The following is a 21,194-nucleotide window of genomic DNA, read 5'->3' on the forward strand; positions in this document are numbered from 1 at the left end:
TTAAAACACACACGTCCACTGCAGTGGACACAAAGTAATTTATATTTAAAACACATGTCCACTGCAGTGGACACAAAGTATCTCTTATTTAAAACACATGTCCACTGCAGTGGACACAAAGTATCTTGTTTAAAACACACATGTCTACTGCAGTGGACACAAATTAATTTATATTTAAAACACATGTCCACTGCAGTGGACACAAAGTATCTCTTATTTAAAACACACATGTCCACTGCAGTGGACACAAAGTATCTTGTTTAAAACACACATGTCCACTGCAGTGGACACAAATTAATTTATATTTAAAACACATGTCCACTGCAGTGGACACAAAGTATCTCTTATTTAAAACACATGTCCACTGCAGTGGACACAAAGTATCTTGTTTAAAACACACATGTCCACTGCAGTGGACACAAAGTATCTCTTATTTAAAACACACATGTCCACTGCAGTGGACACAAAGTATCTTGTTTAAAACACACATGTCCACTGCAGTGGACACAAATTAATTTATATTTAAAACACATGTCCACTGCAGTGGACACAAAGTATCTCTTATTTAAAACACACATGTCCACTGCAGTGGACACAAAGTATTTTGTTTAAAACACACATGTCCACTGCAGTGGACACAAATTAATTTATATTTAAAACACATGTCCACTGCAGTGGACACAAAGTATCTCTTATTTAAAACACACATGTCCACTGCAGTGGACACAAAGTATCTTGTTTAAAACACACATGTCCACTGCAGTGGACACAAAGTAATTTATATTTAAAACACACACGTCCACTGCAGTGGACACAAAGTAATTTATATTTAAAACACACACGTCCACTGCAGTAGACACAAAGTAGTTTGTATTTAAAACACACACGTCCACTCCAGTGGACACAAAGTAATTTATATTTAAGACACACACGTCCACTGCAGTGGACACAAAGTAATTTATATTTAAAACACACACGTCCACTGCAGTGGACATAAGACTGCTGTTAGCCGACCAAGCAAGTTAGCGTAGCCTGGAACAATATGCATTTATTGGTATTTGACAAGAAAAGGGGGCGGGGCCAGGCGTAGACCAAGGCACGGTCGTGGGCTCAGTGGGCAGATGAAGACCTGAAGTAAAAGTGTTAGCAACGCCAGACTAGAAGCGCTAAAGAGACCAACAAGGACATACAAATGTAGAAAAAACTCTTTGGACTTTAGCAGTTTTCATGACGTCACAATCAAAACAATGTTGTCAGCTTGCTTCTTTCCTACGCTCCCTCGGTGCGTGAACGCACCACCGCCGACACAACAGCCCTGAGGATGAGTTGCGCGCGCACAACAACAGTGGTGACGTTGTTAGTCGCTGTCGGACTTGTTGTCCTTGGCGGCGTGGTTGTAAAGTCCCTGCGCCATCAGCCGCGCCGCCAGAGAGTTCTGCTCCGCGCTGCTCTTCTTCATCTTGGCCCGCTTGTTCTGGAACCAGATCTTGATCTGGGACTCGTTGAGGCCCAGGTCCTTGGCCAGGTTCTGGCGGCGCTGCTCGGTCAGGTAGCGATTGTTCTGGAACTCCGCGCGCAGGCGCAGGAGCTGCTCCGCCGTGAAGGCCGTCCTGGGCCGCTTGTCGTCCTTGGTCGGACTCCGGGCCGCTTTGGCCTTGCGGGACCTGGGACCTTAGAGGCGGGACCAGGACCAATAGTTAGTCTTCTTCTGGGCTTTTGTCCATTTTAAGTCCAAATGTGAGTCCGCTTTGAGACTTTAGTTAATCGTTTTTAATGCAATATTTCGACAAATAATCTAATAATTAGGAATAAATATCGATTTTCGTTAAATACCATCTACATATTCAATATTTAAAAAAGAACTGTCTATTAAACTTTAATAATTTGCTGCCGTCTTGACTTTAATATTTCATATTTACACAAATATTTAACACAAGACGACTTTTGCAAACAATCATTTAAAATGTATTTATTTCGTACATGAAAATGTGGTAAAAGTTTAAAAATAAGATAAATGATCCAAAAAAATGATAATAAAATATAAAAGTACATTTATAAAAACGAACTGTCCATTAAACTTTAATAAATGTATAATATTTTATTAATTTGCTGACGTTTTGACTTTAATTTAACATTTAACTTGCATCTTAAAGTGCAATATATATATATATATATATATATTGTTTAAAAAATAAATATATTTTTATATATATTTACATATGTATAAAAAATTAATAATACAAAAAAACCATTTGTTTAGATCATTTATCTTATTTTTAAACTTTTAGCCCATTTTCATGTACGAAATAAATCCCATTTCTGTCAAAATTAAATTTTAAATGACGTTTTTGCATCATTCGTGTACAAAAGTCGTCTTATCTGAACTATTTGGTTTTATATATATATATATATATATATATATATATATATATATATATATATATATATATATATATATATATATAAAAATAAAACCTATATATATATATATATATAAAACCAAATAGTTCAGATAAGACGACTTTTGTACATATACATATATATATATATATATATATATATATATATATATATATATATATATATATATATATATATATATATATATCACCAAATAGTTCAGATAAGACGACTTTTGTACACGAATGATGCAAAAAAGTCATTAAAAATGTCATTTTTACAGAAAATGGGATTTATTTCGTACATGAAAATGGGCTAAAAGTTTAAAAATAAGATAAATGATCTAAACAAATGATAATAAAATATATTAGTACATTTATAAAACCGAACTTGTCCATTAAACTTGAATAAATGTATAATATTTTATTAATTTACTGACTTTTTTACTTTAATTTAACATTTAACTTGCATCTTAAAGTGCAATATATGTATGTATATATATATATATATATATATATATTTTTTTTTTTTTTTTTAGTTTTTTTTTTTTTTACACAAAATGGGATTTATTTCGTACATGAAAATGGGCTAAAAGTTTAAAAATAAGATAAATGATCTAAACAAATGATAATAAAATATATTAGTACATTTATAAAAACGAACTTGTCCATTAAGCTTGAATAAATGTATAGTATTTTATTAATTTACTGACTTTTTGACTTTAATTTAACATTTAACTTGCATCTTAAAGTGCAGTGTATATTTATATATATATATATATATATATATATATATATATATATATATATATATATATATATATATATATATATATATATATATAAACAAATAGTTCAGATAAGACGACTTTTGTACACAAATGATGCAAAAAAGTCATTAAAAATGTCATTTTTACAGAAAATGGGATTTATTTTGTATATGAAAATGGGCTAAAAGTTTAAAAATAAGATAAATGATCTGAACAAATGATAATAAAATACATTAGTACATTTATAAAACCGAACTTGTCCATTAAACTTGAATAAATGTATAATATTTTATTAATTTACTGACTTTTACTTTAATTTAACATTTAACTTGCATCTTAAAGTGCAGTATATATATATATATATATATATATATATATATATATATATATATATATATATATATATATATATATATATATATATATATATATATATATATATATATATATATGTATGTGTATATATATATATATATATATATATTTATTTATTTTTTAGTTTTATTTTTTTTACACAAAATGGGATTTATTTCGTACATGAAAATGGGCTAAAAGTTTAAAAATAAGATAAATGATCCAAACAAATGATAATAAAATATATTAGTACATTTATAAAAACGAACTTGTCCATTAAACTGGAATAAATGTATAATGTTTTATTAATTTACTGACTTTTTGACTAATTTAACATTTAACTTGCATCTTAAAGTGCAGTATATATATATATATACATATATATATATATATATATATATATATATATATATATATATATATATATATATATATATATATATTTTTTTTTTTTTTTTTTTTTTTTTTTATTATTTTTTTTTTTTTTAGTTTTATTTTTTTTACACAAAATGGGATTTATTTCGTACATGAAAATGGGCTAAAAGTTTAAAAATAAGATAAATGATCTAAACAAATGATAATAAAATATATTAGTACATTTATAAAAACGAACTTGTCCATTAAACTGGAATAAATGTAAATTTTATTAATTTACTGACTTTTTGACTAATTTAACATTTAACTTGCATCTTAAAGTGCAGTATATATATATATATATATATATATATATATATATATATATATATATATATATATATATATATATAATTTTTTTTATTTTTATTTTTTACTTTAATTTAACATTTAACTTGCATCATAAAGTGCAATATATATATATATATATATATATATATATATATATATATTGCACTTTATGATGCAAGTTAAAAGTTAAAGTGCAATATATATATATATTGCACTTTATGATGCAAGTTAAATGTTAAATTAAAGTCAAAAAAAAAAAATATATATATATATATATATATATATATATATATATATATATATATAACTTGCATCATATTGATATATATATATATATATATATATTGCACTTTATGATGCAAGTTAAATGTTAAATTAAAGTCAAAAAGTCAGTAAATTAATAAAATATACATTTATTTAAGTTTAATGGACAAGTTCGTTTTTATGAATGTACTAATATATATTTATTATCATTTGTTTAGATCATTTATCTTTTTTTAAACTTTAAGCCCATTTTCATGTACGAAATAAATCCCATTTTCTGTCAAAATTAAATTTTAAATGACTTTTTTGCATCATTCGTGTACAAAAGTCGTCTTATCTGAACTATTTGTTTATATATATATATATATATATATATATATATATATATATATATATATATATATATATATATATTATATATATATATATATATATATATATATATATATATATATATATATATAACAACTAGTGAAGATATAAGATGACTTTGCTCCACGAAAGATGCAAACGATCATTTAAAATGTCATTTTTACACAAAATGGGATTTATTTCGTACATGAAAATGGGCTAAAAGTTTAAAAATAAGATAAATGATCCAAACAAACGATAATAAAATATATTAATAAATATATAAAAACGAACTTGACCATTAAAGTGTTTCAAAACTTTTATAAATGCTGGATTTTATATATTTTTTAAATTAGTTTTTCATCATAAAGTGTCCTTTTTACTTTAATTTAACGAAAACTTCCGTTTTAAAAATAGTGAAGACTTTTGTACATAAAATATATGCAAAAAAAAAAGTTGTAAAATATAAATTAAACACTTGTCAATAAAATATATATAATTTAAGCAATTTAATTAATAGAATATTTGGAAACGAATTTTAAGTACAAGAGTTTTTAAAAACTTATAAATGCAGGATTTATTTTTTAAATTATTGTCATGTATTTTATTTCACTATAAACTTGACGTTTAAAATCTAATATTTATACAAAGAGTAATAATAATGATCCAATACAGATTAAAATAAGTTAAATTATCCAAATATCTGTAATAAAATATATATTTATTTTACAGAATATTAAAAAACTAATTTTAGGTAATCCTGTCCATTAAAGTTTTTCAACACTTTTATAAATGTTATTATTTTTTTAACTGTAATAAATATAGCTACTCATTAAATATCATCAATTTATTTTTCAGAATATTTAAAGACGCATTTGAGGTATTTCTGTACATTAAAGTTTATCAACACATTTTAAATGTTTTTTTTTTTTTTAAACTGTAATAAATATAGATGTTAATTAATTAATTAATTAAATATTTCAGAATATTTAAAAACGTTTGGCCTTGTGATGAGATGGCGACTTGTCCAGGGTGTACACTGCCTTCCGCCCGAATGTAGCTTGGGATAATAGCCCCACCTCCCCGCGACCCCGAACGGGACAAGCGGTAGAAAAATGGATGGATTTAAAAACGTTATTTTAAACTTTTATAAATGTATGATTTGTTAGTATTGTTTAATTATTACATTTGTATTGTTTACACTGTCATTTGTTTAATATCTTTATTAACTTCCGTTATTAAATGTAATAAATACACAAATAGTCAACTTTTCTACATTAAAAAGATGCTAAAAATCATTCGATATTTGTCAATAAAATCTGGAAACAAAACATTTAATTATTCAATAAAATCATTGATTTTTCAGACTTTAATTGGGTTGTCCATAAAAGTTTCTCAAAACTTTTGTATTACTTTTTATTTATTTAACTTTTAGAACTATATGCTATATATATATATATATATATATATATATATTTTTAATGCCAACAACACAGTAATCCAGTGGCGATTAAAATATGATAAACTGTCTAAAAACTAGAATATTATTCAATAATTATCAGCTATTTAATTGACAGAATATGCAAAAACGTTGTTGTATGTTTGTACTTATTAATATTTTATATCCTGCATTAATAAACTTTATTTTCAAATGTAATATTACAATTATTAACTTTTATTTTAAAATAATATTACAATTATTAACTTCTATTTTAAAATGTAATATTACAATTATTAACTTCTATTTTAAAATATTACAATTATTAACTTTTATTTTAAAATGTAATATTACAATTATTAACTTTTGTTTTAAAATAATATTACAATTACTAACCACTTTTGCATATAAAAAATATTCCGATGTCAATCGACGATGTGAACAATCAGAATATAGAAAATAAACATTTTAGGAAACATTTTTCTAAACTTGTTTTATTTATTATATTTTCTATCATCATATTTGTAATATGTATCATTTATGTCGTTTCAAATATAAATCAGGTATTACGGTAAAAAAAATAAAAATTCCAGAATTTGACCATAAAGTATTATTGATACCGTTTTTCCTTTTACAATAATTCACTGTAAAAAAAAAAAAGAATAAAGACCGTAAAATTCTGCTAATTTTTACTGTAAAACATAGATTTTATAAAACTAAATATTGACTATTTATTCAATATATTTGTCTTTTGAAAATATTAATAAAGATGGATGAATGGAGGAGGAGATGGGGGAGGGGCCAGGGGATGCTTGGGGGGGCTCGGTGCCTCTTCGTTACCATGGCAACCACGACATTTTGGATGCGAAAAACTCTTTTTGTCTCCTTTCTAAATTTCAGAACGTGATAAAAGTTCCGACGAGAAGCAACAATCGACATTTTAGCCCGCCTTAAATCGACGTTAAATTAAATTCACTAAATAACTCAAATTATTAACATATTTTTTATACTTTATTTGTACTTTTAGAGGACATTTCCACCAATTTGCCCTGCACGAAAAAGGCAGGAAATATCAATAATCACTTTTTCTGTCCTTAAGTTGATTTAGCATTTAATAATACTGAAGTAAAAACAAACTTTGTTGAGTAAAGAGAACGAAAGTTGCGTAAAATCCTCAAAATGAAACCAAAACGTCAAAAAGCTCATAAACTCTTTCAATATATTTTTTATTTATTAATTTATTTGTTTTGTAGTTTCATCGAAGTAATACCTATTTTTTTTTTTTTTTTTTTTTTTTTTTGGACAACCCCCATTCTCCAAAATATGCTAATGAAATATTAACAAAGAAAGTGTCGAACAATGGCGTCAACTTGGTTTCACTTTTCTATTCCATGCCTTTTTATTTATTAACTTTCATTTATTTTAAAAACTCTTAAATACATATTTTTTTTAACTTTGTCGACGTCTTATGTTTGTTTTTTTTTGTTTCGCAATATTTTCCAAATCGAAAAAAATAAATAATCATCTTTGAAAAACAAAGTTTGTGTGTAAAAATCGGATATGATCGAATTATTATTAATGCGTAGTTATTAATCATTTTGCAATAATCGCCTTGTCATTGATTCGTGTATCGATCTAACGAAGTTAGAAGGGGGGGGAGGGGTTCACAAAAAATGATTTAAAGGCTTAAAAAATGTGTTAGCATTTCTAAAACTTTTCACCCGAAAAGTTTTCGCACAATTCATCAAATTCACGCAAAAAAAAAGATTTATTTTGAAGGCCAAATGGGCGCCTTTTTCTTCTCACTATTGTTTGGAAGGGGGGTCGTTTTTGCTTGAAGAAGAAAAGTTTGCAGAAAAGTGAACAAAATCGAATATTAATAATTAATAATATGCTTTAACATTGTAAAGTTGGGGTCAACTTTCAAAAGTTGGATTTTTTTGCAACAAAAACAGCAGCAAAATGGGGGGGAAAAAGAGCATAATGTGAGGAAAATATGAATATTTGTTACCTATGAATATTATTTCGTCATTAAAAAAAGTTGAAATGAAATAAAAGTAGTTTCATGACCAACCTGAGGACGGTCGGTCCGAGTAGCGCGTGCAGTAAACCCAGGCCGGCCACAGCATCTGTTTGGCGGCGTCAGGTGCGCCGTCGCCCCGCTCCTCCCCCCGGTCCTTCTCCGCCGCCTGGCCGCCTCGCAGCTCACTTTTCCGGGCGTCGTCGGGCCGCCGGAGGCCGTCGGTGAATCCGGAACTGGCGGCTTTGGGCTCAGCTCTCCTTCCGGTGACGCTGGCCTCGCGCGGCGGGCCCGCGCCTTTCCTCTTCCGCCCGAAATCCGCCCTCAAAATGTCGTCGATGTAGAAGTTGGTGTTCCGGTGCACGACGCCGCCGTTCGACTCCCGACCTCCGCCGTCCATGGCGCGCAGAGCCCCGGGAACCCGCGCCCCAATTTACCGCCGCTAAAAAACAAAGCCGCCTCCAATTTCTGCCCGAATTGTGTCAAATGTCCTCTTTTTCTCGCCAATTAAAATCATTTCACTTTTCTCCTCATTCTGCACAATTTGAGTATTTTTGTGTTGTTGTTGCGGAGACAAAATGTTGAAATGTTTCTCCGTTGTAAAAAAAAAGAGGCTGAAATACTTTCAGTCTCGTCTCTGATTGGCTGAGAGCAATGACTGTGACACGTGCCGAGGACCAATAGGGAGGCGGGGCGGATGTCACGTGACGCTGCCGGAAACTCCCCGAGGCTGGATGTGTGTGCTGCGTTCAAGTGCCGCGTAAAAAAGTGCTCCGTGGTGCGATCCGGGAAACCGATTTGTGCCATGAAAACCTCATTTTGAATATTGAGTTTTAAACATTAATGTTTATTTTTGACGAACTAAGGTTGAAATATTAATGTTTATTTGTTTTACAAACAACTAAGTTTTAAATATTAATGTTTATTTTTTACAAACTAAGTTTGAAATATTATTGTTTATCTTTTACAAACTAAGTTTTAAATATTATTGTTTATCTTTTACAAACAACTAAGTTTGAAATATTCGTGTTTATTTATTTTTTTACAAACAACTACGTTTAAAATGTTAATGTTTATTTTTTTTTACAAACAACTAAGTTTTAAATATTAATGTTTATTTTATTTATTTTTTTACAAACAACTAAGTTTTAAATATTAATGTTTATTTTTTTACAAAGTAAGATTGAAATATTAATGGTTTTTTTTTTTTACAAACAACTAAGATTTAAATATTCATGTTTTTTACAAACTAAGTTTTAAATATTCATGTTTTTTCTTTTACAAACTAAGGTTTATATAATAATGTTTATTTTACAAACAACTAAGTTTTAAATATTAATGTTTATCTTTTACAAACAACTAAGTTTGAAATATTCGTGTTTATTTATTTTTTTTACAAACAACTACGTTTAAAATGTTATTGTTTATTTTTTTTTACAAACAACTAAGTTTGAAATATTAATGTTTATTTATTTTATTTTTTTTACAAACAACTAAGTTTGAAATATTAATGTTTATTTTTTTACAAAGTAAGATTGAAATAATGTTTTTTTTTTACAAACAACGAAGATTTAAATATTCATGTTTTTTACAAACTAAGTTTTAAATATTCATGTTTTTTCTTTTACAAACTAAGGTTTATATAATAATGTTTATTTTACAAACAACTAAGTTTTAAATATTAATGTTTTTTTACAAACTAAGTTTTAAATATTAATGTTTATTTTTTTACAAAGTAAGATTGAAATATTAATGTATTTTTTTTACAAACAACTACGATTTAAATATTAATGTTTATTTTTACAAACTAAGTTTTAAATATTCATGTTTTTTCTTTTACAAACAACTAAGTATTAATATTAATGTTTTTCAGAAACTAAGTTTTAAATATTAATGTTTATCTTTTACAAACAACTAAGTTTGAAATATTCGTGTTTATTTATTTTTTTACAAACAACTACGTTTAAAATGTTATTGTTTATTTTTTTTACAAACAACTAAGTTTGAAATATTAATGTTTATTTTTTATTTTTTTTACAAACAACTAAGTTTTAAATATTAATGTTTATTTTTTTACAAAGTAAGATTGAAATATTAATGTTTTTTTTTTACAAACAACTAAGATTTAAATATTCATGTTTTTTACAAACTAAGTTTTAAATATTCATGTTTTTTCTTTTACAAACTAAGGTTTATATAATAATGTTTATTTTACAAACAACTAAGTTTTAAATATTAATGTTTTTTTTACAAACTAAGTTTTAAATATTAATGTTATTTTTTTTACAAACTAAGTTTTAAATATTAATGTTTATTTTTTACAAACTAAGTTTTAAATAGTAATGTTTATTTTTTACAAACTAAGTTTTGAATAGTAATGTTTATTTTTTACAAACTAAGTTTTAAATATTAATGGTTTTTTTTTACAAACTAAGGTTTAAATAGTAATGTTTATTTTTTACAAACTAAGTTTGAATGTTAATGTTTATTTGTTTTACAAACAACTAAGTTTGAAATATTAATGTTTATGTATTTTTTACAAACAACTACGTTTTAAATGTTAATGTTTATTTAATTTTTTACAAACAACTGAGTTTTAAATATTAATGTTTATTTTTACAAACTAAGTTTTAAATAATTATGTTGTTGTTTTTTTTACAAACAACTAAGATTTAAATTTTACAAACTAAGTTTTAAATAGTAATGTTTATTTTTTACAAACTAAGTTTTGAATGTTAATGTTTATTTTTTTTACAAACAACTAAGTTTGAAATATTAATGTTTATTTTATTTTTTTTACAAACAACTACGTTTTAAATGTTAATGTTTATTTAATTTTTTTACAAACAACTGAGTTTTAAATATTAATGTTTATTTTTACAAACTAAGTTTTAAATAATTATGTTTTTTTTTCAAACAACTAAGATTTAAATATTCATGTTTATTTTTTTTTACAAACAACTAAGTTTGAAATATTAATGTTTATTTATTTTTTTTACAAACAACTACGTTTTAAATGTTAATGTTTATTTAATTTTTTTACAAACAACTGAGTTTTAAATATTAATGTTTATTTTTACAAACTAAGTTTTAAATAATTATGGTTTTTTTTCAAACAACTAAGATTTAAATATTCATGTTTATTTTTTTTACAAACAACTAAGTTTTAAATATTAATGTTTTATTTTACAAACTAAGTTTTGTATACTGTTTTTTTACAAACAACTAATATTTAAATATTAATGTTTTTTACAAACTAAGGTTTAAATATTAATGTTTATTTTTTGCAAACTAAGTTTTAAATATTAATGTTTATTTAGTTTTTACAAACAGCTACGTTTTAAATATTAATATATGTATGTATAATTTTTTACAAACAACTAAGTTTTAAATATGAACGTTTATTTTTTACAAACAATTAAGTTTTAAATATTAATGTTTATTTATTTTACAAACTAAGGTTTAAATAATGATGTTTTTTTTTAATATTAATGTTTTTTGTTTTTTTTAACTGTTTTAAATATGAATGGTTTTGGGTTTTTTTTTACAAACAACTGCGTTTTAAATATTAATGTACATTTTTTTTTATGAACAACTAAGTTTGAAATATTAATCACTATTTTACAAACAACTAAGTTTTAAATATTAATGTAAATTTTTTTATGAACAACTAAGTTTGAAATATTATTCTTTATTTTACAAACAACTAAGTTTTAAATATTAATGTTTTTTTTTACAAACTAAGGTTTAAATAATAATGTTGTTGTTGTTTTTTACAAACAACTAAGATTTAAATATTAATGTTTTTTTTGGTTTTTTTTTACAAACAACTACGTTTTAAATATTAATGTTTATTTTTACAAACTAAGTTTTAAATATTAATGTTTATTATTTTACAAACAACTAAGTATTAATATTAATGTTTTTCAGAAACTAAGTTTTAAATATTAGTGTTTATTTTTTTACAAACAACTAAGTTTTGAATATACATGTTTATTTTTTACAAATTAAGTTTTAAACATTAATGTTTAATTTTTACAAACAACTAAGGTTTAAAGATGAATATTTTATTTATTTTTACAAACAACTAAGTTTTAAATATTAATGTTTATTTGTTTTTACAAACAACTAAGTTTTAGATATTAATGTTTTTATAAACTAAGTTTGAAATATAAAAGTTAATTTTTTTTACAAACAACTAAGTTTTAAATATTCATGTTTATTTTTTACAAATTAAGTTTTAAATGCTAATGTTTATTTTTTACAAACAACTAAGTTTTAAATATTCATGTTTATTTTTTACAAATTAAGTTTTAAATGCTAATGTTTATTTTTTACAAACAACTAAGTTTTAAATATGAATACTTATTTTTTTTTTTTTTTTTTTTACAAATGACTAAGTTTGAAATATTAATGGAGTTTTTTTTAACAAACAAGTAAGTTTTATATAATGTTTATTTAAAAAAAATTGTTTTAAATATTAATGTTTTTTTATGAACAAGTCCGTTTGAAATATTAATGTTTATTTTTTACAAAACAAAGTTTTTAAATATTAGTGTTTATTTTATTGTTTTTACAAACAATAGTTTTATATATTAATGTTTATGTTTTTACAAACAACTAAGTTTTAAATATACATGTTTATGTTTTTACAAATTAAGTTTTACATTAATGTTTATTTTTTACAAACAACTAAGTTTTAAATATTAATGTAAAAATTTGTTATGAACAACATAGTTTTAATATTAATCTTTATTTTTTAACAAACAACTAAGGTTTAAAGATGAATCTTTATTTATTTAATTTTTTTTACAAACAACTAAGTTTTAAATATTAATGTTTATTTGTTTTTACAAACAACTAAGTTTTAGATATTAATGTTTTTATCAACTAAGTTTGAAATATTAATGTTTATTTTTTACAAACAACTAAGTTTTAAATATTCATGTATATTTTTTGTACAAACAACTACGTTTTAAATATTAATGTTTATTTTTTACAAATTAAGTTTTAAATAATGCTTTTTTTTTTTTTTTTTTACACATTAAGTTTTAAATATTAATGTTTATTTTTTACAAACAACTAAGTTTTAAATATTACTGATAGTTTTTTTACAAACGACTAAGTTTTCAATATTTATATCTATTTTAAAAAATTGTTTTAAATATTAATGTTTTTTTTACGAACAAGTCAGTTTTAAATATTAGTGTTTATTTTATTTTTTTTACAAACAATAAAGTTTTATATATTAGTGTTTATTTTTTTAACAAACAACTAAGGTTTAAATATTAGTATTTATTGTTTACGAACAACTAGGTTTTAAATATTAATTAAAGTACTTTTTTATTACGACTTTTCTGCTTTGTCACGTGTCATAAACTGAAAGGTAAAGAACGTTTCTTTGCGAATTGTGTTGGTAATTTACGAGGTTTTCCAGGGAGTTTGAACGCATCACGTGTTATATTCCCTGTAAGGAAGCCCTGTGGGGGTTTGAAAGAAAATATTGATACAGGAAAATTAAATGAAAAATTTGGCAACATAAAATATCGACTGGAGAAAAATATGCACAGTATAAAAAACGTTTTTATTCAACATAAATGCGGATAAAATAAAACTAATCATAAATGATCATCCCAAGTTACTTAAAGTAAATTGTTTTATTTATTTACTCAAGTACAGCTATACAAATAAATAAATAATAAGATTTACAAAAAACAATTTAAATTGTAAAATATTTCTACTTTAAACTCCATAATTTAATGTAAATTATAATCAGCCAACACAAACAAAATAAATCAGAAATCATGATTTTTTTTTGTCCAAAATGGCTGTAATTTAATGATTTGTTGAAAGTAATGAAAAGTCTTAACATAAATAAATAATATACATCTAAATTGCATAATTAAAACTTAAAGGAAAATAGATAGCAGCTATTACATACAATTATTTATGCGTATTTTACATGTATATTAAATCATGCATTTTTATTGATACATTTTTTGTATTATTACACAACATTTAATAATCAATGAAAAAACTAAAATCATGAATCAACAAAATGTATTAAAAGATGAATAGTATATTTTTTTTAAAGTACACAAAAACATTAAATATATTACAATAAAAATACGTTTGTATATTATATAATACATTATATATTTTATTGTTTTATAAAGTAATTGGTTAATGTGTGGATGTTTGCTTATAATTCATAATTAGGTATTATAAAAAATGTATTATTATCTATCTATTCTGTATATTAACCCCAATAATTGAAATAAAAATCACTTGACACAAATAAAATAAAATAATGTCTTATTAAATAAAAAACCCATGAAGAAAAATAATTTAGGAGGCTGTATATTTAAACATGACACATGTTTATTGTAATATTAATTATTTGCATAATTAATGCTTCAGAGGCATACATTTGATTTATAATTTGTTCATAATAAATCATGATCTATATTCCATAATATAACAGAGTGTTGAAGAAAAGACTTTATGTTAATAATCTTCTTTCGATAAAAGCTTTATTATGAGCCAATGATTATTGTTGGGACGTTCAGGATCGAATAAAGTTCGTTTCATCAACTCGATTCGATTGAAAAATATGACGGTGATTATCAATATTGACGATTTTTACTCATTTTGATCGTAATTCTAGTCCAAAAATAAAATGCATTTTTCATAAACAAGATAGTAAATATAGTCAAATATTTAATTTCAGTTCGTTGTAAAACGTTTTTAGACACCGCTGATTAGTTCTTTATTAATAAAGTTGTATTTTTATATGATTATTTTAAAGTTCTGTTGTGATGCGCTTCAGTCTGACACTAATAATAATGTGAATAATAATGTTATAAATAATGTGAATAACAATGTTATAAATAATGTTAATAATGTGATGAATAATGTGAATAATAATGTTATAAATAATGTGAATAATGTGAATAATAATGTTATAAATAATGTTAATAATGTGATGAATAATGTGAATAATAATGTTATAAATAATGTGAATAATAATGTTATAAATAATGTGAATAATGAGATAAATAATGTGAATAATGTTATAATCTGAATAATGTGATAAATAATGTGGATAATAATGTTATAAATAATGTGAATAATGAGATAAATAATGTGAATAATCATGTTATAAATAATGTGAATAATGAGATAAATAATGTGAATAATGTTATAAATAATCTGAATAATGTGATAAATAATGTGGATAATAATGTTATAAATAATGTGAATAATGAGATAAATAATGTGAATAATAATGTTATAAATAATGTGAATAATGAGATAAATAATGTGAATAATGTTAGAAATAATGTGATAAATAATGTGGATAATAATGTTATAAATAATGTGAATAATGTTATAAATAATGTGAATAATAATGTTATAAATAATGAGATAAATAATGTAAATAATAATGTTATAAATAATGTGAATAATGAGATAAATGTGAATAATAATGTTATAAATAATGTGAATAATGAGATAAATAATGTGAATAATAATGTTATAAATAATGTGAATAATGAGATAAATAATGTGAATAATGTTATAAATAATCTGAATAATGTGATAAATAATGTGGATAATAATGTTATAAATAATGTGAATAATGTTATAAATAATGTGAATAATAATGTTATAAATAATGAGATAAATAATGTAAATAATAATGTTATACATAATGTGAATAATGAGATGAATGTGAATAATAATGTTATAAATAATGTGAATAATGAGATAAATAATGTGAATAATAATGTTATAAATAATGTGAATAATGAGATAAATAATGTGAATAATAATGTTATAAATAATGTGAATAATGAGATAAATAATGTGAATAATGTTAAGAAATAATGTGATAAATAATGTGGATAATAATGTTATAAATAATGTGAATAATGTTATAAATAATGTGAATAATAATGTTATAAATAATGAGATAAATATTGTAAATAATAATGTTATAAATAATGTGAATAATGAGATAAATGTGAATAATAATGTTATAAATAATGTGAATAATGAGATAAATAATGTGAATAATAATGTTATAAATAATGTGAATAATGAGATAAATAATGTGAATAATGTTATAAATAATCTGAATAATGTGATAAATAATGTGGATAATAATGTTATAAATAATGTGAATAATGTTATAAATAATGTGAATAATAATGTTATAAATAATGAGATAAATAATGTAAATAATAATGTTATACATAATGTGAATAATGAGATAAATGTGAATAATAATGTTATAAATAATGTGAATAATGAGATAAATAATGTGAATAATAATGTTATAAATAATGTGAATAATGAGATTAATAATGTGAATAATAATGTTATATATAATGTGAATAATGAGATAAATAATGTGAATAATAATGTTATAAATAATGTGCATAATGATGTAAATTGTGAATGATATAAATAATGTGAATAATAATGGTATAAATAATGTTATAAATAATGTTATAAATAATGTGAATAATGAGATAAATAATGTTGAGATGAATAATGTGAATAATGTTATAAATAATGCGAATAATGATAAATAATGTAAATAATAATGTTATAACTAATGTAAATAATGTGAATAACAATGTCATAAATAATGTGAATAATAAGATACATAATGTGAATAATAATGTTATAAATAATGTGAATAATGAGATAAATAATGTGAATAATAATGTTATAAATAATGTGCATAATGATATAAATGTGAATGATATAAATAATGTGAATAATAATGTTATAAATAATGTTATAAATAATGTTATAAATAATGTAACTAATGAGATGAATAATGTGAATAATCATTTTATAAATAATGTGAATAATGAGATAAATAATGTTGAGATGAATAATGTGATTAATAATGTTATAAATAATGTGAATAATGATAATGTAAATAATAATGTGATAAATAATGTAAATAATAATGTTATAACTAATGTAAATAAGGAGAATAACAATGTCATAAATAATGTGAATAATAAGATACATAATGTGAATAATAATGTTATAAATAATGTGAATAATGAGATAAATAATGTGAATAATAATGTTATAAATAATGTGCATAATGATATAAATGTGAATGATATAAATAATGTGAATAATAATGTTATAAATAATGTTATAAATAATGTAACTAATGAGATAAATAATGTGAATAATAATTTTATAAATAATGTGAATAATGAGATAAATAATGTTGAGATGAATAATGTGATTAATAATGTTATAAATAATGTGAATAATGATAATGTAAATAATAATGTTATAACTAATGTAAATAATGTGAATAATAATGTTATAAATAATGTGAATAATAAGATAAATAATGTAAATAATGTGATAAATGTTTGAATAATACAACTAATGTGAATGAAAAGAATAAAGTCATGTCCGGAAGTGGGCGTGGTCTCGCAGACAAAGCTGAGGTCATTGAAGAGCATCCACTTCCTGTCTGCTTCCGCCAAAAGGGCGGGAGAAGAAAGAGGCGCGCGACAGGTTGAAAAGTTCACTTCCTCTTCCGGTCGGAGAGCCGCGCATGCGTGAACGCCAATAATGTGGAATAAATGTGTTGGAACGTCCCCGGGGGGAGATGGACGAAGGAGCCCGAGAAGAGGAGGAAAATCTGGGCTGCTTTGTCCGCGATGCCGACCTCGGACCTTGGATGATTATTTCGACATGAATATTCATTCACTCATTCATCTGCTTTATTCTTTGTGTCACTCTGGCGTTTGGTAATCCTACTTTATGTGCCGTCCCTGAACGCACCACACCCGCAGCAGTCAAGTTTACGGCGGAGCGATACTGCACATCAAGATGTCGAGACGATACCGATATACTGATACTTCAGAATGATTAAAGGGTTTTCTGACTTTGACTTACATAAAAAAAAATATATATATATATATATATATATATATATATATACATTTTATTTTTTTGCAACATGAACATTTTATAATGCGTAATTAATTAATAAAGAAAACACGTTCACTGCCTTTAAAAACAATAATAATATAACAACTTTATGTAAATATAAATATATTATATTGATGATTTTATTTTAACACATTTATGGACTCTTAAATTTCCCTTTGAGGATCTCCCTTTTATTCACCATTATATTCATATTTTATTATTTTTATCTTATATTTATCTTGTACATTTCTATTTTTGTTGCGTAAGTATGTTTTTAATAATTGTCCTCCACAGTGGACATTTATTTACGCCCTAAATGTCCTCCACAGTGGACATTTAATTTTGCTCCATAACTAAAAATAGCCTTTTTATAAACTGAATTTGTATTATTTTAAGTTTTTGCTCTAAGTACATGTCCTCTGCAGTGGACATTAATTGTTGCTCTATTGCTACCACAAAAAAAAAGAGTCCAAAATGTCCTCTGCAATGGACACATAAATAAAAATAGCTTTTAAATTGTATTTGTATCACTATTTCTTTTGATCCAAATGTCCTCTCCAGTGGACATTATTTTTCCTCCATCTATTCATTTTCTATTGCTTGGCCCTCTCCAGTGCTGGAGCCTATCCCAGCTGCATTTGGGCAGAAGGTGAGGTACACCTCCTCTCTATTTCTAAAAAAAAAAAGAAAGTCTATTGCCTTTTGAGCACAAACGTCCACTGCAGTGGACACTTGCACTAAACTGCTGAGTGTCTCCGGTCCTGCAGTGGTCCTCTCTGTGTGTCTTTGAATGTTCTTGTTGCATCAGCTCCTGTTTCCGTCCTCCTTGCAGGGCGTCCAATAAAAAAAAAAAGCAGCTGCAGGCCTATTGAGGCCTCCTGGCTGCCATCTTGGCAGCTGGGGGATTGACACAAGTTGTTGTGGCCACAAAAGGAAGTTTCACTTCACTGGTTTTGTCATCTGAAAGGAAGAGGAGGGGGAATCCCATTCATCTGACAGGAGGAAGAGGAGTAATCATATTCATCTGAAAGGAAGGAGAGGAGTAATCAAACTCATCTGGCAGGAGGAAGAGGAGGAATCACACTCATCTGAAAGGAATAAAAGGAGGAATCACACTCATTTGAAAGGAAGAAGAGGAGGAATCACACTCATCTGACAGGAGAAAGAGGAGCAATCACACTCATCTGAAAGGAAGAAGAGGAGGAATCACACTCATCTGAAAGGAAGAAGAGGAGGAATCACACTCATCTGAAAGAAAGAAGAGGAATTATACTTTGAAAAGAAGAAGTTGGGGGAATCACCTCATCTGAAATGAGGAATCACACTCATCTGACAGGAGGAAGAGGAGGAATCACACTCATCCGACAGGAGGAAGAGGAGGAATCACACTCACCTGACAAGAAGAAGAGGAGGAATCACATTCTTATGAAAGGAAGAAGAGGAGGAATCACACTCATCTGGCAGAAGGAAGAGGATTCACACTCATCTGAAAGGGAGAAGAGGAGGAATCATACTCACCTGAAAGGAAGAAAAGGAGGAATCACCTCAACTGAAAGGAAGAAGAGGAGGAATCACACTCATCTGACAGGAGAAAGAGGAGCAATCACACTCATCTGAAAGGAAGAAGAGGAGGAATCACACTCATCTGAAACAAAGAAGAGGAATTATACTTTGAAAAGGAGAAGTTGGGGGAATCACCTCATCTGAAATGAGGAATCACACTCATCTGACAGGAGGAAGAGGAGGAATCACACTCATCCGACAGGAGGAAGAGGAGGAATCACACTCACCTGACAAGAAGAAGAGGAGGAATCACATTCTTATGAAAGGAAGAAGAGGAGGAATCACACTCATCTGGCAGAAGGAAGAGGATTCACACTCATCTGAAAGGGAGAAGAGGAGGAATCATACTCACCTGAAAGGAAGAAAAGGAGGAATCACCTCAACTGAAAGGAAGAAGAGGAGGAATCACACTCATCTGACAGGAGAAAGAGGAGCAATCACACTCATCTGAAAGGAAGAAGAGGAGGAATCACACTCATCTGAAACAAAGAAGAGGAATTATACTTTGAAAAGGAGAAGTTGGGGGAATCACCTCATCTGAAATGAGGAATCACACTCATCTGACAGGAGGAAGAGGAGGAATCACACTCATGCGACAGGAGGAAGAGGAGGAATCACACTCATCTGACAAGAAGAAGAGGAAGAATCACATTCTTATGAAAGGAAGAAGAGGAGGAATCACATTCATCTGGCAGAAGGACGAAGAATCACACTCATCTGAAAGGGAGAAGAGGAGGAATCATACTCACCTGAAAGGAAGAAAAGGAGGAATCACCTCAACTGAAAGGAAGAAGAGAAGGAATCACACTCATTGAAAGGAAGAAGAGGAGGAATCGCACCCGGCCGTGGCCACCACTGCTGCTCACTGCTCCCCTCACCTCCCAGGGGGTGAATAAGGGGTTGGGTCAAATAGAGAGAATAATTTCACCACACCTAGTGTGTGTGTGTGTGACAATCATTGCTACTTTAACTTTAACTTTAACTATACTCATCTGAAAGGAAGAAGAGGAGGAATCATGCTCATCTGACAGGAAGAAGAGGAGGAATCATACTCATCTGAAAGGAAGAAGAGGAGCAATCACACTCATCTGAAAGGAAGAAGAGGAGGAATAACCTCATCTGAAAATAATAAGAGGAGGAATCACACTCATCTGACAGGAGGAAGAGGAGGAATCACACTCATCTGAAAGGAAGAAGAGGAGAAACTATACTCATCTGAAAGGAAGAAGAAGAGGAATCATGCTCATCTGACAAAAAGAAGAGGAATCATGCTCATCTGAAAGGAAGAAGAGGAGGAATCATGCTCATCTGAAAGGAAGAAGAGGAGAAACTACTCATCTGAAAGGAAA

General features: G+C 26.0%; 2 protein-coding genes across 3 annotated transcripts in view; one reads left to right on the top strand and one right to left on the bottom strand.

Annotated features, from left to right (window-relative positions):
* Positions 1-21,194, top strand: part of cnpy1 (canopy FGF signaling regulator 1) — a 75,935-nt gene extending 54,741 nt beyond the window's left edge. For both annotated transcript variants that reach the window (XM_061928830.1, XM_061928829.2), the window contains exon 6: positions 19,115-21,194. In XM_061928830.1, coding sequence (XP_061784814.1) covers positions 19,115-19,191 — 77 coding nt within the window. In that variant the 3' untranslated portion in view covers positions 19,192-21,194. The remainder of the gene's footprint in view (positions 1-19,114) is intronic.
* en2b (engrailed homeobox 2b) lies at positions 790-9,162 on the bottom strand. Its single transcript, XM_061928837.1, has 2 exons — positions 8,356-9,162; positions 790-1,671 (listed from the first exon to the last, which is right to left on the bottom strand). Exons 1-2 carry the CDS (start codon positions 8,699-8,701, stop codon positions 1,358-1,360), a joined length of 660 nt encoding a protein of 219 aa, XP_061784821.1. The 5' UTR covers positions 8,702-9,162; the 3' UTR covers positions 790-1,357.

This window comes from Nerophis lumbriciformis, linkage group LG33 (genome assembly GCF_033978685.3).
Source record: "Nerophis lumbriciformis linkage group LG33, RoL_Nlum_v2.1, whole genome shotgun sequence".
NCBI classification, from domain to species: Eukaryota; Metazoa; Chordata; class Actinopteri; order Syngnathiformes; family Syngnathidae; genus Nerophis; species Nerophis lumbriciformis.